Source organism: Erpetoichthys calabaricus, chromosome 4, assembly GCF_900747795.2.
Source record: "Erpetoichthys calabaricus chromosome 4, fErpCal1.3, whole genome shotgun sequence".
NCBI classification, from domain to species: Eukaryota; Metazoa; Chordata; class Cladistia; order Polypteriformes; family Polypteridae; genus Erpetoichthys; species Erpetoichthys calabaricus.
In genome coordinates this window covers 164,729,450-164,756,358 of record NC_041397.2, presented here as the reverse complement: position 1 = coordinate 164,756,358, position 26,909 = coordinate 164,729,450, and the positions used below count along the sequence as shown (strand labels likewise).

The 26,909-nt window shown below is 39.1% G+C and overlaps 1 protein-coding gene across 1 annotated transcript in view; it reads left to right on the top strand.

Annotated features, from left to right (window-relative positions):
- The first annotated feature begins 15,183 nt into the window (after window positions 1–15,183).
- LOC114650341 (interleukin-1 receptor accessory protein-like 1) overlaps window positions 15,184–26,909 on the top strand; it is a 1,087,089-nt gene continuing 1,075,363 nt past the window's right edge. The window contains exons 1-2 of the mRNA XM_051926626.1: window positions 15,184–15,196; window positions 16,081–16,360. Of these exons, the coding sequence (XP_051782586.1) occupies window positions 15,184–15,196; window positions 16,081–16,360 (293 nt within the window). The remainder of the gene's footprint in view (window positions 15,197–16,080; window positions 16,361–26,909) is intronic.

The following is a 26,909-nucleotide window of genomic DNA, read 5'->3' as shown; positions in this document are numbered from 1 at the left end:
ATAACTTGGATACATTCAAATTATTATCAAGATTTTCTTCATATTGTATCTTTCCACTACAAGTAAATAAAGCTTTAAAATGTCTATAGATAGTTGTAATTAAATTATTTAACATATATGGATTACTTCTACCCAAAGAGCTATAGCTACAATTAATATAGTAATTTTATTTCTTTTTCAAATGTCTGCTGCATTGGAAAAGTGTTTGCAAAGGGTTGAAAATTGCTGGATTTCTGTGTCACTTCCATGAAATAAATTGAGTTACGTAACACATACACAGGCAATTTAGTATGACATGTTTGCTAGGATTGGTAATGTTGGTCAAAATAAGTGTTGTTTAGTCAACAATGAACAAATTATGACAGCAGCGTAAAACAGTCTATATATGGATTGGGAAGAGATTATGAAAAAGCCATAAAAAATAGCTCTACCCAGCTCTGTCACATTATTCAATAAAATCATTATTTTATACAGCACCTTTCTATAGTGAAGACAATCCTAAGGAACTTTACAAGTACAGCATTACCGCTGCTTATGTTGTTAACAACTGGAAACAAGCAGAGAAAGTAAGTGTTCAGGGTTTCAAATCAGGTTAGAAAATGTTGCTGTTTTAAACCCTTTTTCCCTAAGAGTTTTTGGCATTATTGATCCTAAATTACGTACGTAAAAATAAACAGCTGTTATTCTGTTTATGTAACAAAGAAGCTGCAAATGTCTGAAGAGTACTGAGTATAGCTCTTCAAATTTTTAAAAGAAAGTCTTTATAAATCTTTGTTTGCACTAATATTGACTAAATAAAACACTAAACAAAGTTGGTGCTTTAGGCATTTCTGTCCATAAAACTGAATTTTACAGTACATAACCAAGAGATTTTATGTGGCATCAAGTCTGCAAAGTTATACTGTTTGGCACAAGGTTCCCCATTTTTCAATCTGAAGCAACAAATATACAATTTGTAACTTTGTACATGTAATGATGTACTCAACCAAACCTTTACTTTTACAAGTTTTCTTCAGGCAAATACTTGAAATAATTTCTGTTTACCACTAGACACAGAGAAAGCTTACATTTTGTACAGTAGATTGGGGTTCACACATCTCCTCCAGCCTCCTGTTGCAGTTGCTCTGCAGAAGCTCAGTGTGTTTTTATTTTTTAAATTTTTGATTTTTGTTAGTTTTTGCTTGCAGTTCACGTCTGGAATAAACTAAGTACATACATACATTGTCATACCGTCTTTTTCCTGTGCTGGATTAAGGGGGTGAGGGGAATGCCTTTGCTGGAGGACCTGGACTGCCATAGAGCTAACCATATGCACCACACACACACCTAAACCAGTGTTTCTCTGCTGCTTTTTTGGTTGCAGGTGGCTGTTGCTTATTCGCACGAGACTTGTTCATGGTATAATTCCCTATGAAAAAAACCCAGAAGGGATCAATAATGCCATACTCTTTTTTTTATTCCATTTCTAATTACGACCTCCCCCACCCCTTCTAAGCCTGCCCTTTGATTTTATATACCCTTAGTATATGTGTTTATTTCTGTATGGGGGGAGCGGCAGTGAAGCAAGCTCAACTAAAAACTGGATAAAAATATTTCATAGCTCTGTCCATCTAGAATAGATAGATATCGATCTATTTGGGGTGGAGTGGTGGCTCTGAGGCTAAGGATCTGTGCTGGTATCCAGAAGGTTGCCGGGTCGATTCCCCATCACTGCCAAAAGAGATCCTACTCTGCTGGGCCCTTGAGCAAGACCCTTAACCTGTAATTGCTCCAGGGGCGCTGTACAATGGCTGACCCCGCGCTCTGACCCCAAGGGGTATGCGAAAACTAACAAATTCCTAATACAAGAAATTGTAAAGGCGAAATAAAGAAAAAAAAATCCCTTTGGTAAAGTAGGGTGGGGGATTAGATCATGAAAAAAGTCATGTGTGACCCAGCAATGAGTGAAACAGTGACATTCGCATAACAGTACTCAGTGGTATGCTAAGAAATATTATGGGTACTCTAAAATTGAAAGAGCACTGCTCAGCAAACAAACATAGGGTGAACATGCAGCAGAGTTCAGACATTTTAATTGAACCCATGATGCCTGAACTGTAAAACTGCACATTGCAATGGTTCAAAGTTGTACTATGAGCAATACTTTCTATTTAAGAATAGCATCGAGTCCATCAGCAAGTGTGTTGTTCTCAACAGAGATAGATAGATAGATAGATAGATAGATAGATAGATAGATAGATAGATAGATAGATAGATAGATAGATAGATAGATAGATAGATAGATAGATAGATAGATAGATAGATAGATAGATAGATAGATACTTTATTAATCCCAAGGGGAAATTCACATACTCCAGCAGCAGCATACTGATAAAAACAGTATTAAATTAAAGAGTGATAAAAATGCAGGTATAACAGACAATTACTTTGTATAATGTTAATGTTTACCCCCCCGGGTGGAATTGAAGAGTCGCATAGTGTGGGGGAGGAACGATCTCCTCAGTCTGCCAGTGGAGCAGGACAGTGACAGCAGTCTGTCGCTGAAGCTGCTCCTGTGTCTGGAGTTGATACTGTTTAGTGGATGCAGAGATCAGAATCTCACTCAAGCTTTGTATGTAATGCTACATCAAGATGAACTGTCAAACAAGCATTTTTTTCCTTCCTTTCATGCATAGCTGGGACATGTAATATGATTGTAATATGAGTGACTAATACTACACAACTATACATCATTGGAATGCTGTGAACCTCAGCTGTCTAATGGTAATGAGACTCTCACTGTTTGCTGGATGTAGGTGGGATCTTTGATAAAAAGCAGATTCTGGCAGGACACCTCATACGTAAAAGGTTACGTGTAATGCTTTAACTACTAGGCAAGTGCTTTAACAACAAGTGGCACATGATAATCTGTTGTACTATAATAAATTATTTCACCTTTTCTTTTAAACATAAGTCTTATGTTTTTCTTAAGGTGTCCTTTGTTATCCGTACATTATTTTCCTTAGTTCTAAATATACATGCTCATAAGCATGAAGGTATTTTGTTCTGCATTTGTTAATACCCATTATATGAAGGAGTGATTCTGCTTTCCAGTGCCTTCAATTTTCACCTGAAAGATACGAAGATTTAACTGATTTTTTTTTGTCCTTGCAGATTTTTAAAAACAATTTAAAGAGCCTCAGCTGTCATGGCCTCAATGGGTTGAGCCTGTCATTTGGTTCAGTTCTACTAACTATTGTTCTTTTCTTGATAGTTAGTTAACACATACCTTATTGCATGCTCTAGTATGCCATGGTACTTAGCTATCAGAAACACCGGGTAACCTTAAACTGGCCGCTCGATCTGACCCTAATATGATGGAATGACACCTGCAGAACTTTCTATATTTATATTGGTAATATATTGCCATCTCTTGTAGAACCCGAACCTATGACATTTAGCTTCCCACATGGAGAATATAATGATAAGTATGCCTCTGCTTATTTGGACTAGAAAGCATGATTCAACAACCTTCCTAGGTATGGTCTATACCTGTCTTGTGTCTGTATATGTAATTCGAGCTGGCTACCTTCTAAATATGTTCACTACACAATATCATGTAGTACATAATATAAAGCATACAAATAACTGAAACATTGGGATCACCCCTTGCACCTGTTGGATCTAATCTCTCTCCTGTTAGAGTTAATGTTGTTAACTACCATCTAGTATTCAGCATCTGAATTCAAGTAAATAAAGGAAAAGAGGAGTGCCTAGTTAGGCCCTAATCATTATTAAACATATTTTTCCAGCCTTTGAAAAAAGACCACTTATGTTATTCATGATCCATATTTCTTCTTATCCTACTCATCTCCTTTCTTAGGGATCTCATCACTTGTCACTACCATCATTCCGAAAAGACATCCCAAAATGGGGTAGTTCTGCAGGCTTCTCCCAATTAAGAAAAATTAGTTCATGTACTGTCATTGTTTATACTTGCATTTTACATATTTTCAAAATTTTTAATTTGTGATTACCTCAACCATTTCATTTCTTAAATTTGTATTTAAGATTATATAAATATGGAAGCTACAAATGAATCAGACTCATATTTGTTAATGTAACAAATAGCTGCAAGAGTAAATCTGATGCAGCAGTTTTGCTATTAGTTTTCCATATACAGCCTGATGGCCAGTCTATGCACACACAACCATTTAATACTGTCTAATTAACCGTGACAGAGCAGGAACTAAATAGCAGCTCTGACAGGAGGCTGCCAAATTATTTGACTGCTCCTGTCAATAAAACATAATTTATTAGTTTGATTATAGTTTTCAACTCAAGTATATAAAACCATAGGTTTTTCCTGTGCGTATAGTCATATACTGTATTGTGCTTTACATTGTATAGTTCTAATTTTTTTGGTATATATGCAGTAGTGTTACACATTTTCAATTTAACATTCCTGTTTTGTTAGGTCTGTACTACTGAAGTGACTTACTCTAAATACTGTATATGGTAATGGTTTTTAAAAAGTCAGTCAAAAAGTTCCTCTAGGCTCTCCATGTTTGTTATCTCCCAGGAAAAATCTTGAAGAGTAATCAAATGGGTGATTTCAGTAATACTGTTTTGCTTCTCTGTTATACTCTAGTCTAATTGTCTTTTGCTTTGGTGTTTAGAGAACATCCATGTTTTTACAGGGGTTACAGTGGATGTTACAAATGGCAAATGTAACGGAGTTCTTCTTAATTTCCCAGAGTTTGATTATGTTTTCAAGTCTATGATGACAATGGGAAAATCTCTTGTTAGCTGGCAATTTGCTCATGCCCATATTGAAATATTAGAATAGTGTTTGAGGCCATATACTATACCAAAGTGGGCTTTTATCTGTTATTATTGATCATTTCCCAATAAAAGATAAATTGAATGAAGTTTTGATTTATGTTTATCTTGATGTAGAGGAGCACACAATGTGTGTTTTTCTTCTGTCATTGAAGAAGATTGTTTAAATTAAAAAAAATGTTTTTTTTTTCACTCACCATTTGGTATCAAAAATTGTTTAAATTCCAAGCTACTCTGTTATTTTGGATTTTTTGACATCAGCTCCCAGAGATACACAAACAGAAATATTTATGGATTAGAATAGTCTTTTAGCATGGAAAATTTAATGAAAAATGTTTAAACAGAACTGAAAATACAGTATACCAAAAAAAGAGAAAATGAATTTAAAAGTTTAAAACCTGACCAGGACTGGGGTTTGACTGTTATGGTCTATTCAGATATTCACCTTGTATTGGTTGGAATGGATGTGTTGTTGCCTACCGCCTTTGATTAGTGCTCACCTTGTACTAAGCTCTTTTATTAAGTATGACCAAAAAACATTTACTTCTTAAATAGATTTTCATTGTCTCGAGTACTTTATAATGTGAGGCATGAAATCTCTTTCTACATTTAGAATGTCTGGTAATGTACAACTGTGCTTAAATCACAATACATGTTCACGGCTATGTGAGTTGTGTTAATGCTATTGTCATTCTTTGATTGTTTTAAATAGGGGTCTGCTGTCATGACAGGCTGACATATAAACAAAAAAAGTAACAAATATGTATAATGGACAGAATGTTGCCTGGATTTTGGCAGCAGACAGCAGACATAAAAATGGAGGAAACAACGTGTGGTGCTAACAGACCTACATAGGGAAACTGCAGATCTAAGAAGACACCAAGAGCTATGTGCACTGCTGAAACCAAATTTCACAGGAAAAAAAAACATAATTTGAAAAGTAAACAAGACATTTAAAAGTATAACATACACTATATACTCAACAAATACAAAATTCACTGGCAGAGATGAATAAAAATGCATTAAAATTTCATGAACTTACAAAAAATCAAGAGTCTTGAATATGCAAAAGATAAGTTGACCAGACAATCTCAACATGCTATTTAAATAGCACTCACAGAATGACTGCCAAAACAATATGATCTCACTCCTAACAGTCAGACACTAGTCTCATTATATGTGTCAAAAGACAACCATGAGTGAATTTTGTTTAAAACTGGGTGGGAACAATTATACAGCCCACTTAGCGTCACATTTCTAAACCAATCCAATGCCATATGAAGGTGGCGCTCAAAGTAGTGGCGGCAATTTTGAACTGTAAAGATGTGAGGTGCTCTCGTTAATCTGGTCCAACAGACAGAAAGCTTCTGTTTACAATGAATTGTCTGCAGCCAAAAAGTCTTCTATAAAAAAAACTATTAGACCACATGTGCAATGAGCACATTGCATATTTTAAAAAGAAACATAGCCTGTTTTAAAAATGATCATAACCTCATGCAAGGGAAAACATTTCTGTAGCATTTGATTATACATTAGTATTCAACGGCATCAATTAAGCCTCCTTTATATTTCCTTTACCCTGTCACCCACTTTCTCTTTTCCTGTCTACATTTCTTCTCTCAGACAGTTTGTCTCAGTTCATTACTCACTGTTATGTAAGGTCTGTTGGGGTATAATGGAGTGTACAGGAAGAGGTAGTACCTCATATGGGGGAACACGTGGTGCTCCCAGGAGCAGTTTGTCCGCTTTGGTCCTCACCTGTCACTCAGCTCTCACCTGTGGCTCCCCGTAGCTGTTAGCATGCAACAGCGGCCATACCCCGGACAACGGCTTCCACTGGCCGGCTAAACCAGGTGAGGGTAGCCGATGGGCCCAAACCCTCGGTGAACTAGGCCTGCTTACCTATGCATGCGAAGTCTGGATGTCGGTGGAACCTGCGGAAGAGACCATCTAGGTCCAATGGAGGTGAAGGTGATTACAGCAATGCACCGTGGAGTGCACAGAGCAAGATGAGGCACGTAGAACATCTTGGTCATCCACTGCATCTGTACCATTCTCCAGTCGTCAGGACTTGGTCTTGCCACTGGACACAGGTGGTCCCGGATGAGAGAGTGAGGTCGACGCTGCGCAACTCTTCCTCACTATAAACAAAGTCAGCCGCGCAAGTCATCAATCATCAATCTCACATCATCTTTCAAGCCCTGTGGCGACGGGTAAGCGACAAAGCGACAGGTGTGTGCACTGGGAGTCGTAGCCGCAAGTCTGTACACAGGCGACTCAGGCCATAGGGTCGCTCTTCACTTACTGGAGCAGAAGTGGAGTTCAGCAGCCACCTGAGTGTCTGAGCAGCCCTATTCAGGACAGCACTGCTCACCTCCATGCATGAGGAAGGGGCTAGAAAAAGTTCCCCAAACATTGCCTGCTCCTTTCCACCCTGGCCGGCTAGCCGCGGTTGGCAGGGACCCAACTATGCAGTCGAAATTTAAAAACAAAATCTATTTCACTAAAACTTGCCACATGGAACATCCGCACCCTGCTTGACAGGGATAACACAGACCGACCCCAACGACGTACAGCACTCATTGCCCATGAACTTGCCAGATACAACATAGACATCGCCGCCCTCAGTGAAACCAGACTCTCCGGTGAAGGAGAACTTACAGAAAGGCTTGCTGGCTACTCATTCTACTGGAGCGGACACGACCCCGACTCAAGGCGAGAAGCTGGAGTTGGCTTTGCTATCAAAACCTCTCTTGCGAGCAAACTCTCCAGTTCCCCGAAAGGAATCAATGATCGTCTCATGACGATGAAACTCCCCCTCATCCATGGAACGAAGGCTGCCACTATTGTAAGCGCATATGCACCCACCATGACAAACCCAGAAGAGACCATAGACAAGTTTTATGAAGACCTGAACACCGTCATCTCCTCCACTCCTACTGCTGACAAACTTATCATTCTCGGAGACTTTAATGCACATGTCAGCAGTGATAACATCCCCTGGGAAGGTGTGATGGGGAAGCATGGGGTTGGAAAGTGCAACAGCAACGGCCTGCTGCTCCTTCAGATCTGTGTTAACTCTTTCAGGGCTAATTATTTTTTTCATTTTCTCCTTAACCTGCATGTTAATGTTTTAACATTAAACATTCGCTTTCTAAGATCGGCTGGCACACTGCTTACATACTTACTACATTCCTGTTTGTCTAACCATTTATATTCTGAAGGGCACTTTCTGGAAAAGAAACAGCTACCTGCCTTTCATTTTTGATTTCCAGATCACTTGCATCACAGTCGGAGTTTGATGAGTCAGAGTCTGATTCAGCAATAATATGCAAGAAGCACAAAAAATGAATAATGCCCACAGAGGATTTTGCTTTGTACATTCGCTTTGCTGTTTTGTCCAATGCCATTCTAGACGTTGTTTACTCTATGCTCCTCATACACGCACAACACACACACAGGGATTCGATGTGAAGTCAATGAGTCTAACAGTCCTCCTAGCAAAGAGGGTCTACCCATAACATGACAGTGAGTTTTGTCGATGTCTACAGCCGATTATTACCCTCTGCCCCGGGATGTCAACTAAAGTCAACATCCAACCTCAACCCCTGCCTGTCAACAAAAGTCGACATCAGCCCTAAAAGAGTTAAACATGGCCTTTTAATAACAAACACAGTCTTCAACCTCCCCACATGCAACAAGACATCCTGGATGCACCCCCGCTCAAAACATTGGCATCTAATCGACTACATCATCGTCAGAAACAAGGACCGACAGGATGTGAAGGTGACTAAGGCCATGTGCGGAGCACAATGCTGGACGGATCACCGCCTCATCGTCTCAAAGATGAAAATCCATATCCAACCTAAGAGAAGACCTCAAGCCACTAAAGCTCCGAAACGCCTTAACATCAGCAAGCTGAAGATCCCCGATGTCAGACAGACCTTTGTTGACACCCTGGATGAACGTCTTGCTTCCATCACACTGGACAACCAGGACGTGGAGATGGTGTGGAACCACACTTCGTGAGACAGTGTATAGCACAGCCGCTGAGCGCCTCGGACCCTCTACCAGGAAACACAAGGACTGGTTTGATGAAAACAATACAGCGATCCAACTGCTACTTCAGCAAAAACGGCGGGCATGCAAGGCGCTACATGACGATCCAACGTCAACAGCAAAGAAAGTCGCACTGAGAAGCATCCGCAGCAACGTCCAGCTGCAACTGCACCTGATGCAAGACTCCTGGCTGAGTGCGAAAGCTGATGAGATTCAGGGCTTTGCAGACAGGAAAGACATGAAGAACTTCTACAGAAGCCTGAGAGAAATATATGGCCCTACCACCTCAGGATCTTCCCCTGTCCTCAGTGCAGACGGCTCTACACTCATCACAGACAAGGAAAAAATCTTAGAAAGATGGGCAGAACACTTTGCTAGTGTGTTGAATACGCCTTCCGTCATCAACGATGAATCCATTGAAAGACTGCCCCAGGTTCCAGCGAACAAGGCACTGGATGCTTCCAACGTTGGATGAGATACAGACAGCCATCCGCCAGCTGTCCAGTGGTAAAGCACCTGGCTTCGATATGATTCCTGTCGAAATCTACAAAGAGGGTGGACCAGCGCTGACGGATAAGCTGTTGTGTTTAATCCAGATCATCTGGCAGACCGAAACTGTACCACAGGACCTCAAAGACGCTTCCATTATCCACCTGTATAAACGCAAAGGAAACCGCCAGGCCTGCGACCACCACCGTGGAATCTCACTACTGTCCATCGCAGGCAAGATATTGGCCCGTGTCCTACTGAACCGCCTGAATGTACATCTTGAGCAAGGTCTCCTACCCAAGAGTCAGTGCGGTTTCCGCAAAGAACGTGGGACTACCGACATGGTGTTTGCTGCCAGGCAGCTCCAAGATAAATGCCAGGAACAAAATACGGACTTATATTCTACATTTATTGACCTGACCAAGGCTTTCGACACGGTCAGCAGAGATGGCCTGTGGAAAATCATGAAGAAGTACGGATGCCCAGACAAGTTCACTGCCATTATTCGACTGTTGCATGATGGCATGCTCGCCCGAATCCAGGACAACGGTCAGTCATCTCAAGCATTCCCTGTCACAAACGGCATGAAGCAGGGCTGTGTCCTGGCCCCCACACTCTTCAGTATCATGTATTCTGCAATGCTGGCTGACGCGTTCAAGGACTCCACTACGGGCTTGTCAATTCGTTTCCATACCGATGGATCAGTCTTTAACCTTAAGAGGCTTCAAGCGAAAACCAAGGTCAAATGTAACACCATCAACGAGCTTCTGTTCGCGGATGACTGCGCCCTCAACGTTGCCTCAGAAGCCGACATGCAGCACAGCATTGATATCTTTGCCGAGGCCTGCAACAACAAGGCGTATCGCGCAGCAGTCCTCTCTACATTGCTCTACGGATGTGAAATGTGGAGAGTATACCAGCATCATGGGTGACAATCGGCTTCCTAAAGAGCTGTTCTTCGGTGAACTCACGCAAGGGAAGCGCTCCCACGGAGGTCAACGTAAGCGCTATAAAGACACACTCAAAGCAGCCCTGAAAGCCTTCAACATCAGTCCTACTAAATGGGAACAGACAGCTCAGGACAAAACCAAATGGAGATCAGCTGTCAAGAAGGGGGCTCAGTCTTATGAAACTAGCAGGACTGCGGCAGCTGAACAACGCAGACAAGTGAGAAAAAACAGCATTAGACCATCGTCTGCCTCAACCATTCCCTGTCCGCATTGCCAGAGACTATTCTGAGCACGCATTGGACTAGTAAGCCACCTACACACCCACCCAGACCCACCCCACCCTTAACCAGATGACTTGATGGTCCTTGTCGATTCGACGGACGAACGAACGAACGAACGAAGGTCTCTTATAAACCTCCTGTCCCTCATTTCCCCATGGTCTTTGAAACTTCAACTATCCTTCCATTACCTTAAATTCACAGACTTTTTAGGCCTTGCTCTTTCAGTGTAACATTGAAAATTCATATATCTGGGCACAGGGGATGAAATACCCCTGATCAAATTATATTGAAGAACAGACTACCTGCATGATGCTCTCTGCATAGTGAATTAATGGAGCATCCAGGTCCTCCAAACACAATATAAATCTTTTATGAGCAGAGACTTGTGATGTGGTAACTCCCTTGGTCAGCTGAAGTGGTGTGTTCAGTTAGTGCTGTTGCATTTCCTAGTGGTATAACACAGGAGATGGGATGGGGCTGATGAGGAAGCACTATGTGAGTTTCTTTCAGATATCGATTGCTTCTCATTTTAGCATCATAATTTCTTACTGATTTTGTTAAATAATTGATCACCAAAAAAAAAAAAAAAGAAACCACAACACTTTCACATTGTCTTTAAGTATACTGTACAGGAATCTATGGAAAGTCCAGGAAGATCTTAGTTCCAGAGACTATAGTTAATATAGATGCATCTTAGGAGTCTGCAATGTGATCATGAAATTTGTGCTTCAGATTCTAATTTACATTTACGTAGATACTGCAGAAGATTTATGAATGAAATAAAGAGGCTCTGACTATCAGTATGCAGCTGATAGAAATGAGTAAGAGCTGTAGACCAAGGAACAACAATGGATTTGGAAAAGTGTTGATATTACAGTATACTGTAGCAACAGTTCAAAGGCAAAACACATTTATATTTTTGTGTTTGTTCCATTGATGTTTGGTTAGTGTGCTATTCCCTACATAAACACTACTACTGTATATATAAATGTTTACTAAGTCAGTCTTGTTTAGAGCATGCTATTATGTGACAGATAAGCAACAAAAATAAAATAGAAGAAAATGACATGAATAGCCCAATGCTGCTCATAAACATGTTTCTTACAGTATAAAGTAATAGTAAATGCATGTTCTGCACTGGAGTAGATTATGATATCATTTACAACATGAGTTATTGCTATTTCTGGACTCTGACCATTCAGAATAAAATTTTATAAAGGATGCATTTTTAAGAAACGATTTCAGTTGTGAGATTGCAATTTTTTTTAGTTTAAAGTTAAATATAGATTTTTTTTAGTTGGCCTTAAATTCTTAAGAATTCATCTCAATCTAAATTTGATAGCCATCAGTACTATTTTTGCTTTTGTTCTTGTTGTTACCTGCAATGTCATGTTTTGGAGACAAAAACACCTTCAACTTCTTGAGAAAATTTTATTAGTATAAAAGAAAACATACTGTATGTGCATGTTTCTTGATGTTTTTCTTTTTTACAACATTACACTTTCATTTGTTGCATTTTCTTGCATATTATTTATGTGGGATTTGCACTGTGCTATATTTGCAGTTGGGACATAGCAAATTTGGAGAAAAACAAATCAAAGGCACCTAACTGTATGATACTTAGGTTAGTTTAAATGAAATAGTATCTTGTCTATTTTTGAACCATGGTCTAATTCTTTGAAGGTAGAGCTCTGATTAATAGTTTCAGAATGCCCTTGTTAATGATTTATACTATCAGCAGTCAACAGAATTTGTTACCTGAGGCTGTCATGTCATAGCTGTGGGGATTTAAAAGCTGTGCTCCCCAGATTCCATCAGCACATTAAGTGTGCTACTAGTGGTACAAATACTGTGGACAAGGTCTATTCTAATATCAAACAGGGCTTCAGAACTAAATTACTACCACACCCGGGCCATTACAAACATATGTCCCTGCTTTTAATTCTGGCATATACCCCCTTTAGAAAGAGTCCTGTCACATTTAAGACTATTAAAATTTGGCCTGAAAGGGCTTATCAACAGCTGCAGGACCGCTTCGAGAGAACAACCTGCAATAGTTTTGAACATCAGGACCTGGAAAAGTACACTACAACTGTTCCGGGCTATATTATGTTCTGTATGGACATGATCACCGTGGACAAGTGCATCCAGGCCTGCTCAGGGACAGAAATGTCGCTTTCAGGTCTGGTGATGGGGTATATAATACAGCACTGCTAGAGCCAAATTGAAAAATAGCATAAAAAGGCTAAGGCTGCTTACAAGAGTAGGACTGAGGACTGCTTCTATAGTAACAATACAAGGCAGCTGGGTTTCAGCACTTCACCAGCTATAAATCCAGCAACCCCTCAGTTGCTGACGGTCACACTTTGCCGGCTGAGGAGATGAGCCATATCTTTGCCCACTTCGAGCTAAACTCACCAGACACATTCACAGGGTGGAGGAGCATGAGGTGAGGTGCAAACTGAGGACAGTGAACTCGAGGAAGGCTGCTGGACCTGTTGGTGTCTGTAATCAAGTGTTGTTGGATTGCATGGATCAGCTGTCTGGGGACTTTAACAAGTTCTTCAGCCTGTCCTTATCCCAGTCCTCCATTTCACCCTGCATGACGTCCTCTATTATTGTTCTACTGCCAAAAAAGTCTACCATTAGCAGCCTAAATGGCTATTGTCCTGTGGCTTTTACTCATGTGATCATGAAGTACTTTGAGAAACTGGTCTGAACTCACATCATTTCAATTCTACCACCAATATTAGACACACAACAATATGCTTACAGGACAAATAGGTCTAAAAAAGGATGCCATAGCCACAACTCTCCATACTGTCCTAAGTCACCTAGAGCAACAGGCGAGTTACGCTAGGCTGCTCTTTGTAGACTTTAGCTCTGCATTTATCATCCTCCTTCATAAACTGGTGACCAAACTGACAGATCTTGGATTATCTCACTCCATCTGCCTCTGGATTATGGACTTCCTCTCTGATTACTCCCAAAGGATAAGAGTAGGCCCCCACATCTCCTCAGCTTCAGCACTGGTTCTTCAACAGGGGCTATGTGCTGACCCCCCTTCTCTTAACCCTCTATATCCATGACTGCACACCCGCACACTCCAACAACAGTATCATCAAATTTGCGGATGACACCACTGTGGTAGAGCTCATCTCCAGGGGGAATGAGTCCGCTTATTGGGATGAAGTAGAACAACAATCTGGTTTTTAACACCACCCAAACCAAGGAGCTGATCATCAACTTTAGGAGGAAGAAAACAAATATTCAGCCCTTTTTTCATTCATGGGGATTTTGTGGAGAGGGTCTCGAACATCCTGTTCTTGGGTGTGCACATAGAGGAGGACCCGAATTGGAGTGCTAACACCACAGAGCTGGTAAAGAAGGCACAGCAGATATTCAGTTCAATTCAGTTAAATGGATTAAATCTCATCAGCAATGAACATTAATGTACAGAATTGTTATATATATAATAATGTATGTTTTTTTTTCTTGCATAAATTTGTGAAAGTTATGAATGTTTATCAAGTTTTATGTTCAATTTAAATTCACATCTTGGTGGTAATCTACACACAGGAATGAAATTACTAACCATTACTGAGATTAATAGCCACTGTATAATATTTATACAAGAATCATTTTAAAAATATTGTAGGCTAGTATTGACCCAAAGTTAGATCAAGCAGTTCTTCATCCATTCAGTGGTTTTAAACATAATTACTTTGTCCCTGTTTTTGATAATTTGAATGTGATAGTACATTTAAGTTCTATACTGTTTCTGTGGGCAATTTAACTAAACATGGACTTACATTTTAATGACACATTTTTTCTAAAGTCTATCCTGTCTTCCATCTGGATGTGTTAGGGTTAATAATTAGCAGTCTGCCTAAAAGAAGGTTTTGCTTTATCTTTTATCTTTAACTGATCACAGTAGCTGATCCTTCTTCCCATAAATATGCAATAGCTTGAGCTATAATGAAGTAAAGCTGAACAGCAGTTCTCGGCACAATGAGAAACATTAAACAAAGCCATCTGACATCTTTTAGGACACCATTAGTCTAGTGTCTAACGGTCCAGAATAACTGTAGACATCTTTAATAATGAAGCATTTAGCTAACCTTTTAGGTTAGACGAAGAGCCAGTACAAATGCCATTGCATGTTCTTTTATTTCAAACTTTTTTCCTGACACTTCAGGAGATGACTTGGGTATTAAGCAATCTAGCAGTTTTCTTGCATTCTGTCATAAGAATGTATTATTATGGAGATCAGACCAATATGTTAAATGCCCCACTGAGCTACAGAAATGTTATAAAATAAAAGATGCATTTTGTAAAGGATAACTTCGTGGGGTTTCTGTGTAATAAGAGCCAAAGAGTTATATAGTACATACATTGAGAAATGAATAAATAAAGGATTCATTCAAAAAACAGAGCTCCTATGGCGCTAAATTTTCCTTTTCTTATTTTCTGAACATAAATGGCTTTAGTCTATTGTCTTGTATCATTTACCTCAACATAATCATACAACTTTGTACAAATTTCTTATTTGCATTTAACTTAATATTGCACAAAATGGGGACATGATGTGGCAAGGCAAAAAACTATGCATTTTTTTTTACAATTAGGTAAACTAAGCATCAGATATGACAGTAGAATAGACTTTATTAATAACAGTGTATGGGGATTTTTTCATTCACACATTAACAATTGCAATGTCTAATTCCTGGCATGGATATTTATCTTTAAAAAATTTTGCTTACTTTTAAAATTTTTTAACTATGAATAACATCATATTAGCTAAAAAAAAGTTGATTAATGAACTATGAATGATGAATTTATTGATTTTGTATGGTTTGTTAGAAATACCCTATTTTTTTATGGTTTTAATATTCCTTTCAACATTTAAAGACTTTCCAACTTAGATTAAATTTCTGTTAAGTTGTTTTTCTCAAATGAAGTTTAGTACATGAGTTGTCTGCTATCCATGCAATTTCATTCTCTTTTATTGATGTAATTGAGTGTCTTGTTTATCATTGCTGTTTTCTTAATAGTCAGTCTGACAGCAATTTAAATATAGCATACATATACATGAATATGTTTTAAATTATGCCTCTTATTAAATATATTGTATGTACTGTGTAGTAATTGATCCTTTAGTAAGATTTACAACATTTTATGCAATGCTTTTAATACCACAATTATTTTAAATCGACCTTCTTAATCAAAGGCTTAAGTAGTAATGTTAGAACTGATCCACACTATTATTTTTTTCTATAAACTTACAGGTATTTTTTTAAATCCATATGCTGTTTTTTATCTTTATAAAACTTTGAATGATCCCAGATCTTAGAGTTTAATTAATAATTGTGCTTTATATAGTTTTGAATGTTATAGTAATAAAACCAATAAAATCATTTACAAGCATCACTTTTTCCTTGACATGTATTAACATTCAGTGTTTTCCTCCTCTTTTACAGCTGATGGATGCACTGATTGGTCAGTGGACTACATGAAATATAAAGTACTTTTGGGTGAGCCTGTGCGAATCAAATGCGCATTATTTTATGGATATATAAGAGCAAATTATACTCTTGCACAAAGTGCAGGACTAAGCCTGATGTGGTATAAAAGCTCTGGACATGGAGACTTTGAGGAACCTATACCATTTGATGGAATTAGGATGAGTAAAGAAGAGGATTCAATATGGTTTCGACCCACAGAACTTCAAGATGCTGGACTTTATGCTTGTGTGTTAAGGTAAGGATTTATATAAATGTATGCATTTTGCATATGAATATTCCCCATTTACAAGTATATTTGGATCTCATTTAATATTTATATTTTAAGTTTTTTGACTTAAAGTACATCATAATATGATTTAATAGTCTAAATATCAAGCTGCATACTGTGGACTTTGGAATAAACGGGCATCATAAAGGTTAAGATCAGGAAAGAGAAAGGGACAGAATATTACTAAGAAAGAGTCACAATATCCAGAAGGAACCTGCAGGAGAAACTAATCTATGTATTTGTTAATGCCATTTTAGGATGGCAGTCCCATATTGCATGGATATTTTTGTCAAAAAAAGTTATTTCAAAAGAAAAAGTAAAGTTATGGACGTTTCCCAGTAACACGACAGAAGGCCAATCTTTTGAATTCTGATAGCTGTATCTTTGGGCAGATGATCAAGTGAATGCAGAGCAGAATGCAAGTAAATGTGGGAGATGTAGATGTGTGCTTTGCAAATAATCTAAACAAATCTTAGAAAAGGTAAAATAATATTTATGAAATTTGATTAATCCACCTTGCTTTTTGGAAATCTAACTCTGGTGGTGGTGGTGGTGTGTCCTCCTCTCACAAATATGAATGAATTATGTTAGAATAGCAGAATTTGTATTAAGTGAGCACTTTATTTCAAGATTTTACAATGTTCGAAAGTATTCCCTGTTTAATATTCAATTTATTTCAGCATGGATAATTTGTGTTTTTTCTGTTTGTTGGCAGATACTGCAATATTATTCTGTAAGACTTTACTCACATATTATGCATTTATTCTTTGTTGCCAAGCTAATTGCTAAGCTATAAAAAAGTGCCATGAGGACATGTTAGAAAGAAGTATGCTTGTAGCTTCTGGGGGTGTTTTGCAAACATAATTGTTTGCTTTTACTTCTTGTTCTTGAGTGGGTGTAAGGGTCTTCATTTGTCATCTCAGAAGTACTTAGGTAGTGCTGCTGTTTGTAAATTTATCTCTTTCATAGATAGATAGATAGATAGATAGATAGATAGATAGATAGATAGATAGATAGATAGATAGATAGATAGATAGATAGATAGATAGATAGATAGATAGATAGATAGATAGATAGATAGATAGATAGATAGATAGATAGATAGATAGATAGATAGATAGATAGATAGATAGATAGATACTTTATTAATCCCAAAGGGAAATTCACATACTTCAGCAGCAGCATAGTGATACAAAAAAAACAAAAAAAAGCAATATTAAATTAAAGAGTAATAAAAATGTAGGTAAAAACAGACAATAACTTTGAATAATGTCAACGTTTATCCCCCCCGGGTGGAATTGAAGAGTCGCATAGTTTGGGGAAGAAACGATCTCCTCAGTCTGTTAGTGGAGCAGGACATTGACAGCAGTCTGTCGCTGAAGCTGCTCCTCTGTCTGGAGATGACACTGTTTAGTGGATGCAGTGGATTCTCCATAATTGATAGGAGCCTGCTCTGCCATGAATGTCAAACTGTCCAGCTCCATGCCTACAATAGAGCCTGCCTTCCTCATCAGTTTATTCAGGCGTGAGGCGTCCTTCTTCTTTATGCTGCCTCCCCAGCACACCACTGCGTAGAAGAGGGCATTCGCCACAACCGTCTGATAGAACATCTGCAGCATCTTATTGCAGATGTTGAAGGACGCCAGTCTTCTAAGGAAGTATAGCCGGCTCTGTCCTCTCTTGCACAGAGAATCAGTATTGGCAGTCCAGTCCAATTTATCATCCAGCTGCACTCCCAGGTATTTATAGGTCTGTACCCTCTGCACACAGTCACCTCTGATGATCACGGGGTCCAGGAGGGGCCTGGGCCTCCTAAAATCCACCACCAGCTCCTTGGTTTTGATGGTGTTCAGGTATAGGTGGTTTGTGTCGCACCATTTAACAAAGTCCTTGATGAGGTTCCTATACTCCTCCTGCCCACTCCTGATGCAGCCCATGATAGCAGTGTCATCAGCGAACTTTTGCACGTGGCAGGACTCCGAGTTGTATTGGAAGTCCGATGTATATAGGCTGAACAGAACCGGAGAAAGTACAGTCCCCTGCGGCACTCCTGTGTTGCTGACCACAATGTCAGACCTGCAGTTCCTGAGACGCACATACTGAGGTCTGTTTGTAAGATAGTCCATGATCCATGCCACTAGGTATGAATCTACTCCCATCTCTGTCAGCTTGTCCCTAAGGAGCAGAGGTTGGATGGTGTTAGGGACTAGAGAAGTCTAGAAACATAATTCTTACAGCACCACTGCCTCTGTCCAAGTGGGAGAGTGATCGGTGTAGCTCCCACCTTCTCCTGGTATGCGAACTGCAGAGGGTCGAGGGCGTGGCATACCTGTGGCCTCAGTTGGTGAAGCAGCAGCCGCTCCATGGTCTTCATCACATGTGACATCAGAGCGATAGGCCGGAAGTCGTTCAGCTCACTAGGACGTGATACCTTTGGGACTGGGGTGATACAAGATGTTTTCCAAAGCCTCGTGACTCTGTAGAGGACTCCCCAGCTCCAATGCTTTGCTCGCACGAAGTCTCCTCAGCTCTTTGCTCACCTGCGCTGCTGTAATTGTGGGTGGGGATGTCTCAGGGATGGTATTAAGAATGGTACGACAGGGTAATGTGAGATGTTCATTAGGGCACTTGCTTTCAAACCTTACACTCCCTTCTTTATGTATGGAATATTATACATGAAGGTGAGGGTTAATCACCAACTAACTAAGCAGAAAAAATATTAATGGTTAACATATATACCACTTTTCAAAGAACATGAAAGCATGATCCAAAGTGGTAAAATACAGGACAAGATCATGCCATATAAATTACATCAAAAATTTATCAGCCCTCAAACTGTATTATATATTAAGAATTACCTAGCATTATGCATTATTATTAAAAAATTAAATGTTTTCATTTTTTTATTTTGGTTGTTTCATCTTACATAACTTATTTGTTATTTCATTGCTAAAAATGATATTACATTTTGGAATGCTAGTTGTCTGTCATATGTCCATCTTTCTGTAATTGTTAATCCCAAAATGGTTTTGCATCACAATATCCACACGTAAGTTCATTCCCTCCTTCCACACAACCTCCCAATGTTGCTTTACTTGAGTCTGGCCATGCAGGCTGTTTGCATGGTAATTAAATTAAACTCTCCCATTCATGGAACTGCTTTTCCTAGTATTCTAGTGATCAGCACTTTGAATGCCTGCTGCCCTTTTAGCCTTCCTGTTATCTCAGCTCAGCATACATTTCTCTTTAATGTTAAAAGTGTAAATTAGGCTAACATATTTTACCCACTGGAAAATCTCATAGCCAGTGTTTTTATACTTTATAATAATTTATATTTAGCAAAACCAAAAAGTATTCTTATATTAACTTTTATTTAAAACAAGTCATAGTTAAAGAAATTCCCTGTCATAATCTTTCTGTTAGGATGTATTTCACTAATTGATTAATTCATTCATTTTCCTTCCTCTGCTTGCTGTAGTATAGAATGCTAGAATGGTCACATCCTATTCACATCAAACTGTAAGCTCATCTCCTCATAAGCAATTGTGCCATTGGTTTACTGCCTTAATTAGTTTGATCACTGAGTCAGGATCAACAATATGTTATGAAAAGAAGCTGGGTGCTAAAAACAGTTGAAACCACAGAGATTTATTTTTTATCTTTCTCATACTAATGATAGAATAAAGTACAAATCACCTGTTTTTAAAGACCTTTACTATATTGTACAGATAAATTAGACTTTTTCATAATATGTGTCAGGAAGATCTCTCATTGGCAATCAGTCAATTAATTATTTAAACTAGTACACTAACAACATGCTCCATCACAAGGCACTTTATTCATCAATCAGGATTGCAGTGTAATCAAATCTATTAACAGAATTATTTGTGTATTATCGTTATCCTCTTATACCCTTAATTGATATAATTTTCAATTGTGTCAAAATGTAGTTCACCGTGTTTATTGTTATAAAAGTTTTGCTTAATTGCTGAATCTTTTGGACTGTTAAATGTTATCCATTCACCAAGTAAAACATACATGAGCCCTGTAGTGTAAATTTAGTAACAGCAGACGAGGTCCCAGCAGGTTTTCGCACACCAAGCATAATGTCATGGAAATCTCGCTGCTTTTTTTCATTCAGACAAACATGTACAACGCTGACTTTAAAGAAAGGAAAACGTGCAGATACAATACTGCAGCTTGTGGTGAAGCAAGTAAGAGGTCTGTGGCAGTATGTAAGATTTTATTTAAAAACAGTTCAACTTTGGAATTATTAATGAGGAAATTGGCTGGTAGTGTTTCCACGTGAAGGTGCAGCTGGTGTCCTCATTGATGTTCCGTTGGTCATCATACAGAGCACACCTGCACCCACAAAGGATGAAAAGAACCTGAGTATGATAGCAAAGGGGAACAGAAAAAAGATGAAAGAGAAAGAAAGAAAGAAAGAAAGAAAGAAAGAAAGAAAGAAAGAAAGAACAGGAGAGCAGTATGGCAGGATCAAGTCAGAGCTGGTTGTTTTGAAAGGAAGAATGGTGGTTGTGGACAAAGCCCTTTGTGGAGCAGTGGTGCTCTGGAGGTAGGGTCACTGCTTCTGAGCAACAAAAGGGAGCAGTTGTGACTAGCTGCTCTGAGAGATCTCATGGATACCAGGAGCCAGTGGTGAAAGAAGGAAGCAGAACTCACAGGGTCTCCTCAGACACCACAGGATGGCATAGGTGACTGCAGCCAGCCAATGGTTGACTGGGTCTGCTGGAGGGCATTTCCTTCTGCTGAACATTCCATGAAGTGTGAGCAGTGGAGGCACTCTGTATTTTAAACTTTAATTTTAACAGTGTTTTGATTATTTATTGATTGATTTTTTTTTACCTCCATCAATAATGCAGTTTTTTAATCATGAATTAAATATTTTTAAGAAGATTCTGCACCACCCTTTATTGTTGAGACACTTTGTTTATTATAAAATCCCTTTGCAAATTTTGCACCAACCTCTCATTACTATATGTCCTCATTCATCCTAGTCCATCTTGGTTCATGACTATTAGTTCCTTCCTTGACAGATTGTTACCTCTGTATGCCAGAGGGAGTTCCTTTATATACTTTACCACCTACGAGGCATTATAAATCATTTTCTCTCTCTGTCTATGTGGATCACAGTCTGTTTTCTTTCTGACAAATGACATTTACTTCAACACTGTTTTTATTATTATATTCCATTTCGTCTTGTTTATAGAAGTCTTTAAATCCCATTAAATTTGTTACTTCCAGGTCAATCTTTAGCATTGCCTTCTGGTGTTAAGTATTCCCCTCTATAGCTACAGACCCAACAAGCCCAGTGCTCCTTCTAGCAGCCACTATAGGCCTGAGCCCTGAAGGATTCTTAAGACCATTGCCTCCAAGGGACCTTCTGGGCTGCTTTCTGTCTTTGTTACAAAATAGATTTGATATATCTGTTGACCCATGTAATTTCATTCAGTCTCGAGTTCCATTGTTTGTTCTTTTTTCTTACACTTCTGGTGATCCCTGTTGTAACCTTGTTGGAACTGTCTCTTTTTTGTTACATATATAGGCACATTTGCTTTTGCTAGGTTCCTGCCAACATGGACAATAACATGAACATTAAGATCTTGGATAGGTTGAAATTTTACATAGCCTCTGAAATAAATTTCAGCCAAATTCAGCAGGTTTTCTCAGAATCAGTATGAAAAGCACTCATTTTTTTGGTAAGGAAATGAACAAACCAGATATTGTGATGTCAGTAAAGTATTTTTATATCTGTACAGATCAGTAAAAGAAAACTGATCATATTCAAATACAGTAATCCCTCCTCCATCGCGGGGGGTTGCGTTCCAGAGCCACCCGCGAAATAAGAAAATCCACGAAGTAGAAACCATATGTTTATATGGTTATTTTTATATTGTCATGCTTGGGTCACAGATTTGCGCAGAAACACAGGAGGTTGTAGAGAGACAGGAACGTTATTCAAACACTGCAAACAAACATGTGTCTCTTTTTCAAAAGTTTAAACTGTGCTCCATGACAAGACAGAGATGACAGTTCCGTCTCACAATTAAAAGAATGCAAACATATCTTCCTTTTCAAAGGAGTGCGCGTCAGGAGCAGATGTCAGAGAGATAGAGAAAAGCAAACAAATCAATAGGGCTGTTTGGCTTTTAAGTATGCGAAGCACCGCGGCACAAAGCTGTTGAAGGCGGCAGCTCACACCCCCTCCGTCAGGAGCAGAGAGAGAGAGAGAGAGAGACAGACAGAGAAAAATCAATACGTGCCCTTTGAGCTTTTAAGTATGCGAAGCACCGTGCAGCATATCGCTTCACGAAGCAGCTGCACACAGAAGGTAGAAACGTGATGATAATCTTTCAGCATTTTTAGACGAGCGTCCGTATGGTCTAGGTGTGCGAACAGCCCCCCTGCTCAATCCCCATACGTCAGGATCACAGATAGTCAGCGCAAGAGAGAGAGAAAAGTAAGCTGGGTAGCTTCTCAGCCATCTGCCAATAGCGTCCCTTGTATGAAATCAACTGGGCAAACCAACTGAGGAAGCATGTACCAGAAATTAAAAGACCCATTGTCCGCAGAAATCCGCGAACCAGCAAAAAATCCGCGATATATATTTAAATATGCTTACATATAAAATCCGCGATGGAGTGAAGCCGCGAAAGGCGAAGTGCGATATAGCGAGGGATTACTGTATATATGATGTTTCTGAGTCAGCAAAGACTTCATTTATGCTTTGTGGTGCAAAAAATAAATGAATAAAATAAAGTCCTGGAAAGGATTTTTTAACCTGCATGAATCATTCACAATTCATGTCAAACTGTTCATTTTCAATCTTCTGTTACATTTTGTCTATGTCAGATATACATTTTGATTTTACCATAGCTCTAAATTTTAAACTTCATGGGAATGTACATATGGGGATGTCCATATACTGTACATTTCAAGCCATTGTCTTTGATCACTTTTGCAAATGGAAGATGGCTGGAGTATAACCCAATATAAATTTGTATGATACCATCATTTTATATTATTTTCTAACCTAAGTAATCCAGACCAGGGTCGTGGGAGGTGCTGGAGCCTATCCAGCTAGCATAGGGCACAAGGCAGGAACAACTCTGGATGGGACATCAGTCCATCACAAGGGCAAATACACACTAGGGCCAATTGAGCACTGCATTTTCAACTAACCTGCATGTCTTTGGACAGTGGGAGGAAACCCACACAGACATGAGAAGAACATCCACGCAGGGAGGACCTGGAAAGCGAATCCTTGTCTACTTATTGTGATGCAGCTGCGCTACCACTGCAGCACCGTACCACCCTTATAATACCATATTTTTCTATTTTTAATAAGCACACTAATATGTTAGTGCCTTCTTTAGATTCTAAATTGATTCTACACTGCTGTTGGCAATATTTATTCTTCTTACAAAATAGCCTTATTCCCAAAAACTTGGAATATTAAAATTAACACAAAACTATTGTCACACTACTAAAGAGTTTTCCATATAGACACTGTAGTTACTGTGTAAATTCTGTTGTATTTAGAAAAAGCAGTCCACTGTCCTTCCAATACTAATCCTATCACAAATTTGGCCGTCTAATTCACCAGTTGGCCCTTTCACCTTTACAACCCTCGTCTAACATACAGTAGTACATACAGTAATACATAGTTTTATGCACAGAATTAAAATAAATAAGCAAATTTTGTAGTATTATAGGGAGGCCATATATAGGTGTCAGAGGGGAAATGTTTTGTACACTGGGAGATTTTCTTTTCTCTTAAGCAAAAAAACATATAAATAATAAATATAAAAGTCTATAGGTGAAGGGGCAATAGGCACCCTTTGTTTGAGAATGGGATTACAAGTGGAAAGGCAAATTTCTTGAATAATTGTTACAGGTTATTGTTGATGGCTGTCTACAAGACATACATATTTGCCTGTCTTGCAAAAGAGTTACCTGCCTTGAAGATCAAACTGTTTTGATTGGTATCTCATCAACATGCAATATTCTGATTACAGAACTACCTGCTTCCTTAGAAAATGTTTGTATTTACTTAATTTGAAAATTAATGTGTTCTGGATTATTTTGAAAATTAATGTGTTCTGGTTTCTAATTGGCATGCAGTGGTATTTGTACTTCTTGATATTTGGCAACAATATTATTGTTTAACCAATGTGACCAGTAGGGTGTGCTGCAGCTTCTCAAACCCCAGACACCACCATATAGTCACAAGTGGATTTCTAAAATGAACAATTCCTTCTCTCTTTCTGCGTGAGCTTTATCTTCCTTCCGACCCTGACACGCCTGGATGTGGCAGGGCGGTTCCCTTTATCTCAGACCTGGGAGTATTTCCAGTGCCAGGACATAGCCAAATGGAAGTACTTCTGGGTCAATCGGAAGTCCCAGAGAATAGGAATCACATGTTCCTGCAGCTACCCCTGGTGGCCCCCACGGGACATGACAAGACTGTTCTATCAGACTCCAGTTCCCAGCGTGCCTTGTTGGTGTTCCTACTGGTAATGTCACCTACAGATGCTGCCATCAATCGTGTCAGGTGAGTCTATAACCTTGTCAGGTTGTTTCTTCCTGACCTTCCATCCTTCTGGCCTCTTGGCCAGATAAGAGATTGGAACCCATTGGGTTGGGGTACCTACACATGCGTGGTGTGTCCATCATACCAATGAAAATGTGTTTAGACTATTGTTAAGAAAAAGAAAATGGTATGTAACATTATTAACATTGCTTCTGTGCAGTGGGTGGCATTCGACAAGTGCGAAGAGAGGGAACGTGTGCAGAAGGGACAGAGCATGGCCAGAGAATGGTGTGAGAGGGCAGACGGTGTAGAGAGAGACCATCCATGGAGAATTCTATCAAGATCACTCGCACAGATCACAGAGGCATGTAGGCAGATGAGGGTACGTGGCTTACAAGACGTGGCACACACAGATGGTGCCACCTACCCCCAGGGAGGAAGAGAGAGTTTCACCAGAGAGATGCAGGTTGTGGGTCCAGCAAGAGAGGGAAGACTTGCAAGAGGAAGTAGTGAAGCCAGCGGATGAGAAGTGTGCCTAGGTCGTTGTAGCAACACGAGGTACCTGGAAGTGAAAGAGAATGCACCAACAGGAATTTAGCAATTTAGCATGACTTCTGTTGGGAAATTAGTTTTCAGCAAAAAGATTGTTTTAGCAAGACAGTTGAAAGATATGAGGGGCCAAACAGGCCATAAATCATATATTTCTGTGTGTAATATATTGGTTTACATGTGTAATATATTGGTTTATGTGTGAACACTATTGGTTTATGAATATTTACTATCGGTTTGCAAGCGTACAATACTAGTTTCATTCATTTGAACTACTGTATATTGGTTCGTCTCCGTATATTATCGGTTTGTGCGTGAACTATATCCATTTGTACGTGCATACCACTGGTTTGCATATGAACTATATTGATTTGCGTGTGTGTATATCACTGGTTCCAGTACGTTTTGTTATTGGTTTGTGAGTGAACTGCATTGGCTTATGCTTGCATGTTATCGGTTTGCGTATGAACTATATTGGTTTCATGCACGTCTTATACTGGTTTTATGCGGGTAACCTGTCAATTTTGCACTTGAACTCTACTGGTGTACTATGTGTGTACTATGTTGGTTTCATGTATGAAACATATTGGTTGTGCTTGCGCACTCTATTTGCAACTTTGTGTATGAACTATATCGGTTCTGCGTGCAAAGTATGTTGATTGTTCACGTGATCTTCAGTGGAAATGGGCGGGGCAAGAAACAGTAACTCAAGGGTAGAGTCATGGAGTGTAAAGAGAAGTGGCTAGAAGACGCATCTGACCTGTACCATATATTTTTTTCCGCACAATACGTTTGCAAAATGACTTGGTGGTAATTATTACTATTTAACAGAATCTACCCTTGAGCCTGTAATGAACACAAGGCTGAAGTTAGGTACGTATTCGGCCGTCATCTTATTCGCTTCCAGGTTCATGTTTGCTGGCACAGAGCCACAGTACTTTTTCAGACAACTTTTGAAACCAGTTATTTATTCTGAAGGCAAAATATTCTACATTTACTAATGCCTTTATCCAACATACAAAATTTAGATACTACTGGTTACATTCGCCCAGTGCCCCCCAAACCGCACAGACAGATGAAGTGACTTTCTTATAGTCACATAGTGTCATTATCAGGACTTGAACCCACAAACTCAGAGTTTAAAAGTGCAGTCTTAAACACTACGCCACAATGCTTGCACATCAACAACTTGTATATTAATTGGCATAATATAAACTTGTCCAGGACAGATTCCATTGTTAAAGTTGAGTTTAACATTTTCAACCCATTCAAGTGTTGGTTGAAAATCTGAAATATTTATTTTTTCAAATAATGGATCAGTTTGCGGATTAATGTACACACTGTTGAATATTTTGCCTTGCTGTTAATACAGAAAAAGAAGCTGGTTTGGGAATAAGTATCTGATTGCAAGCT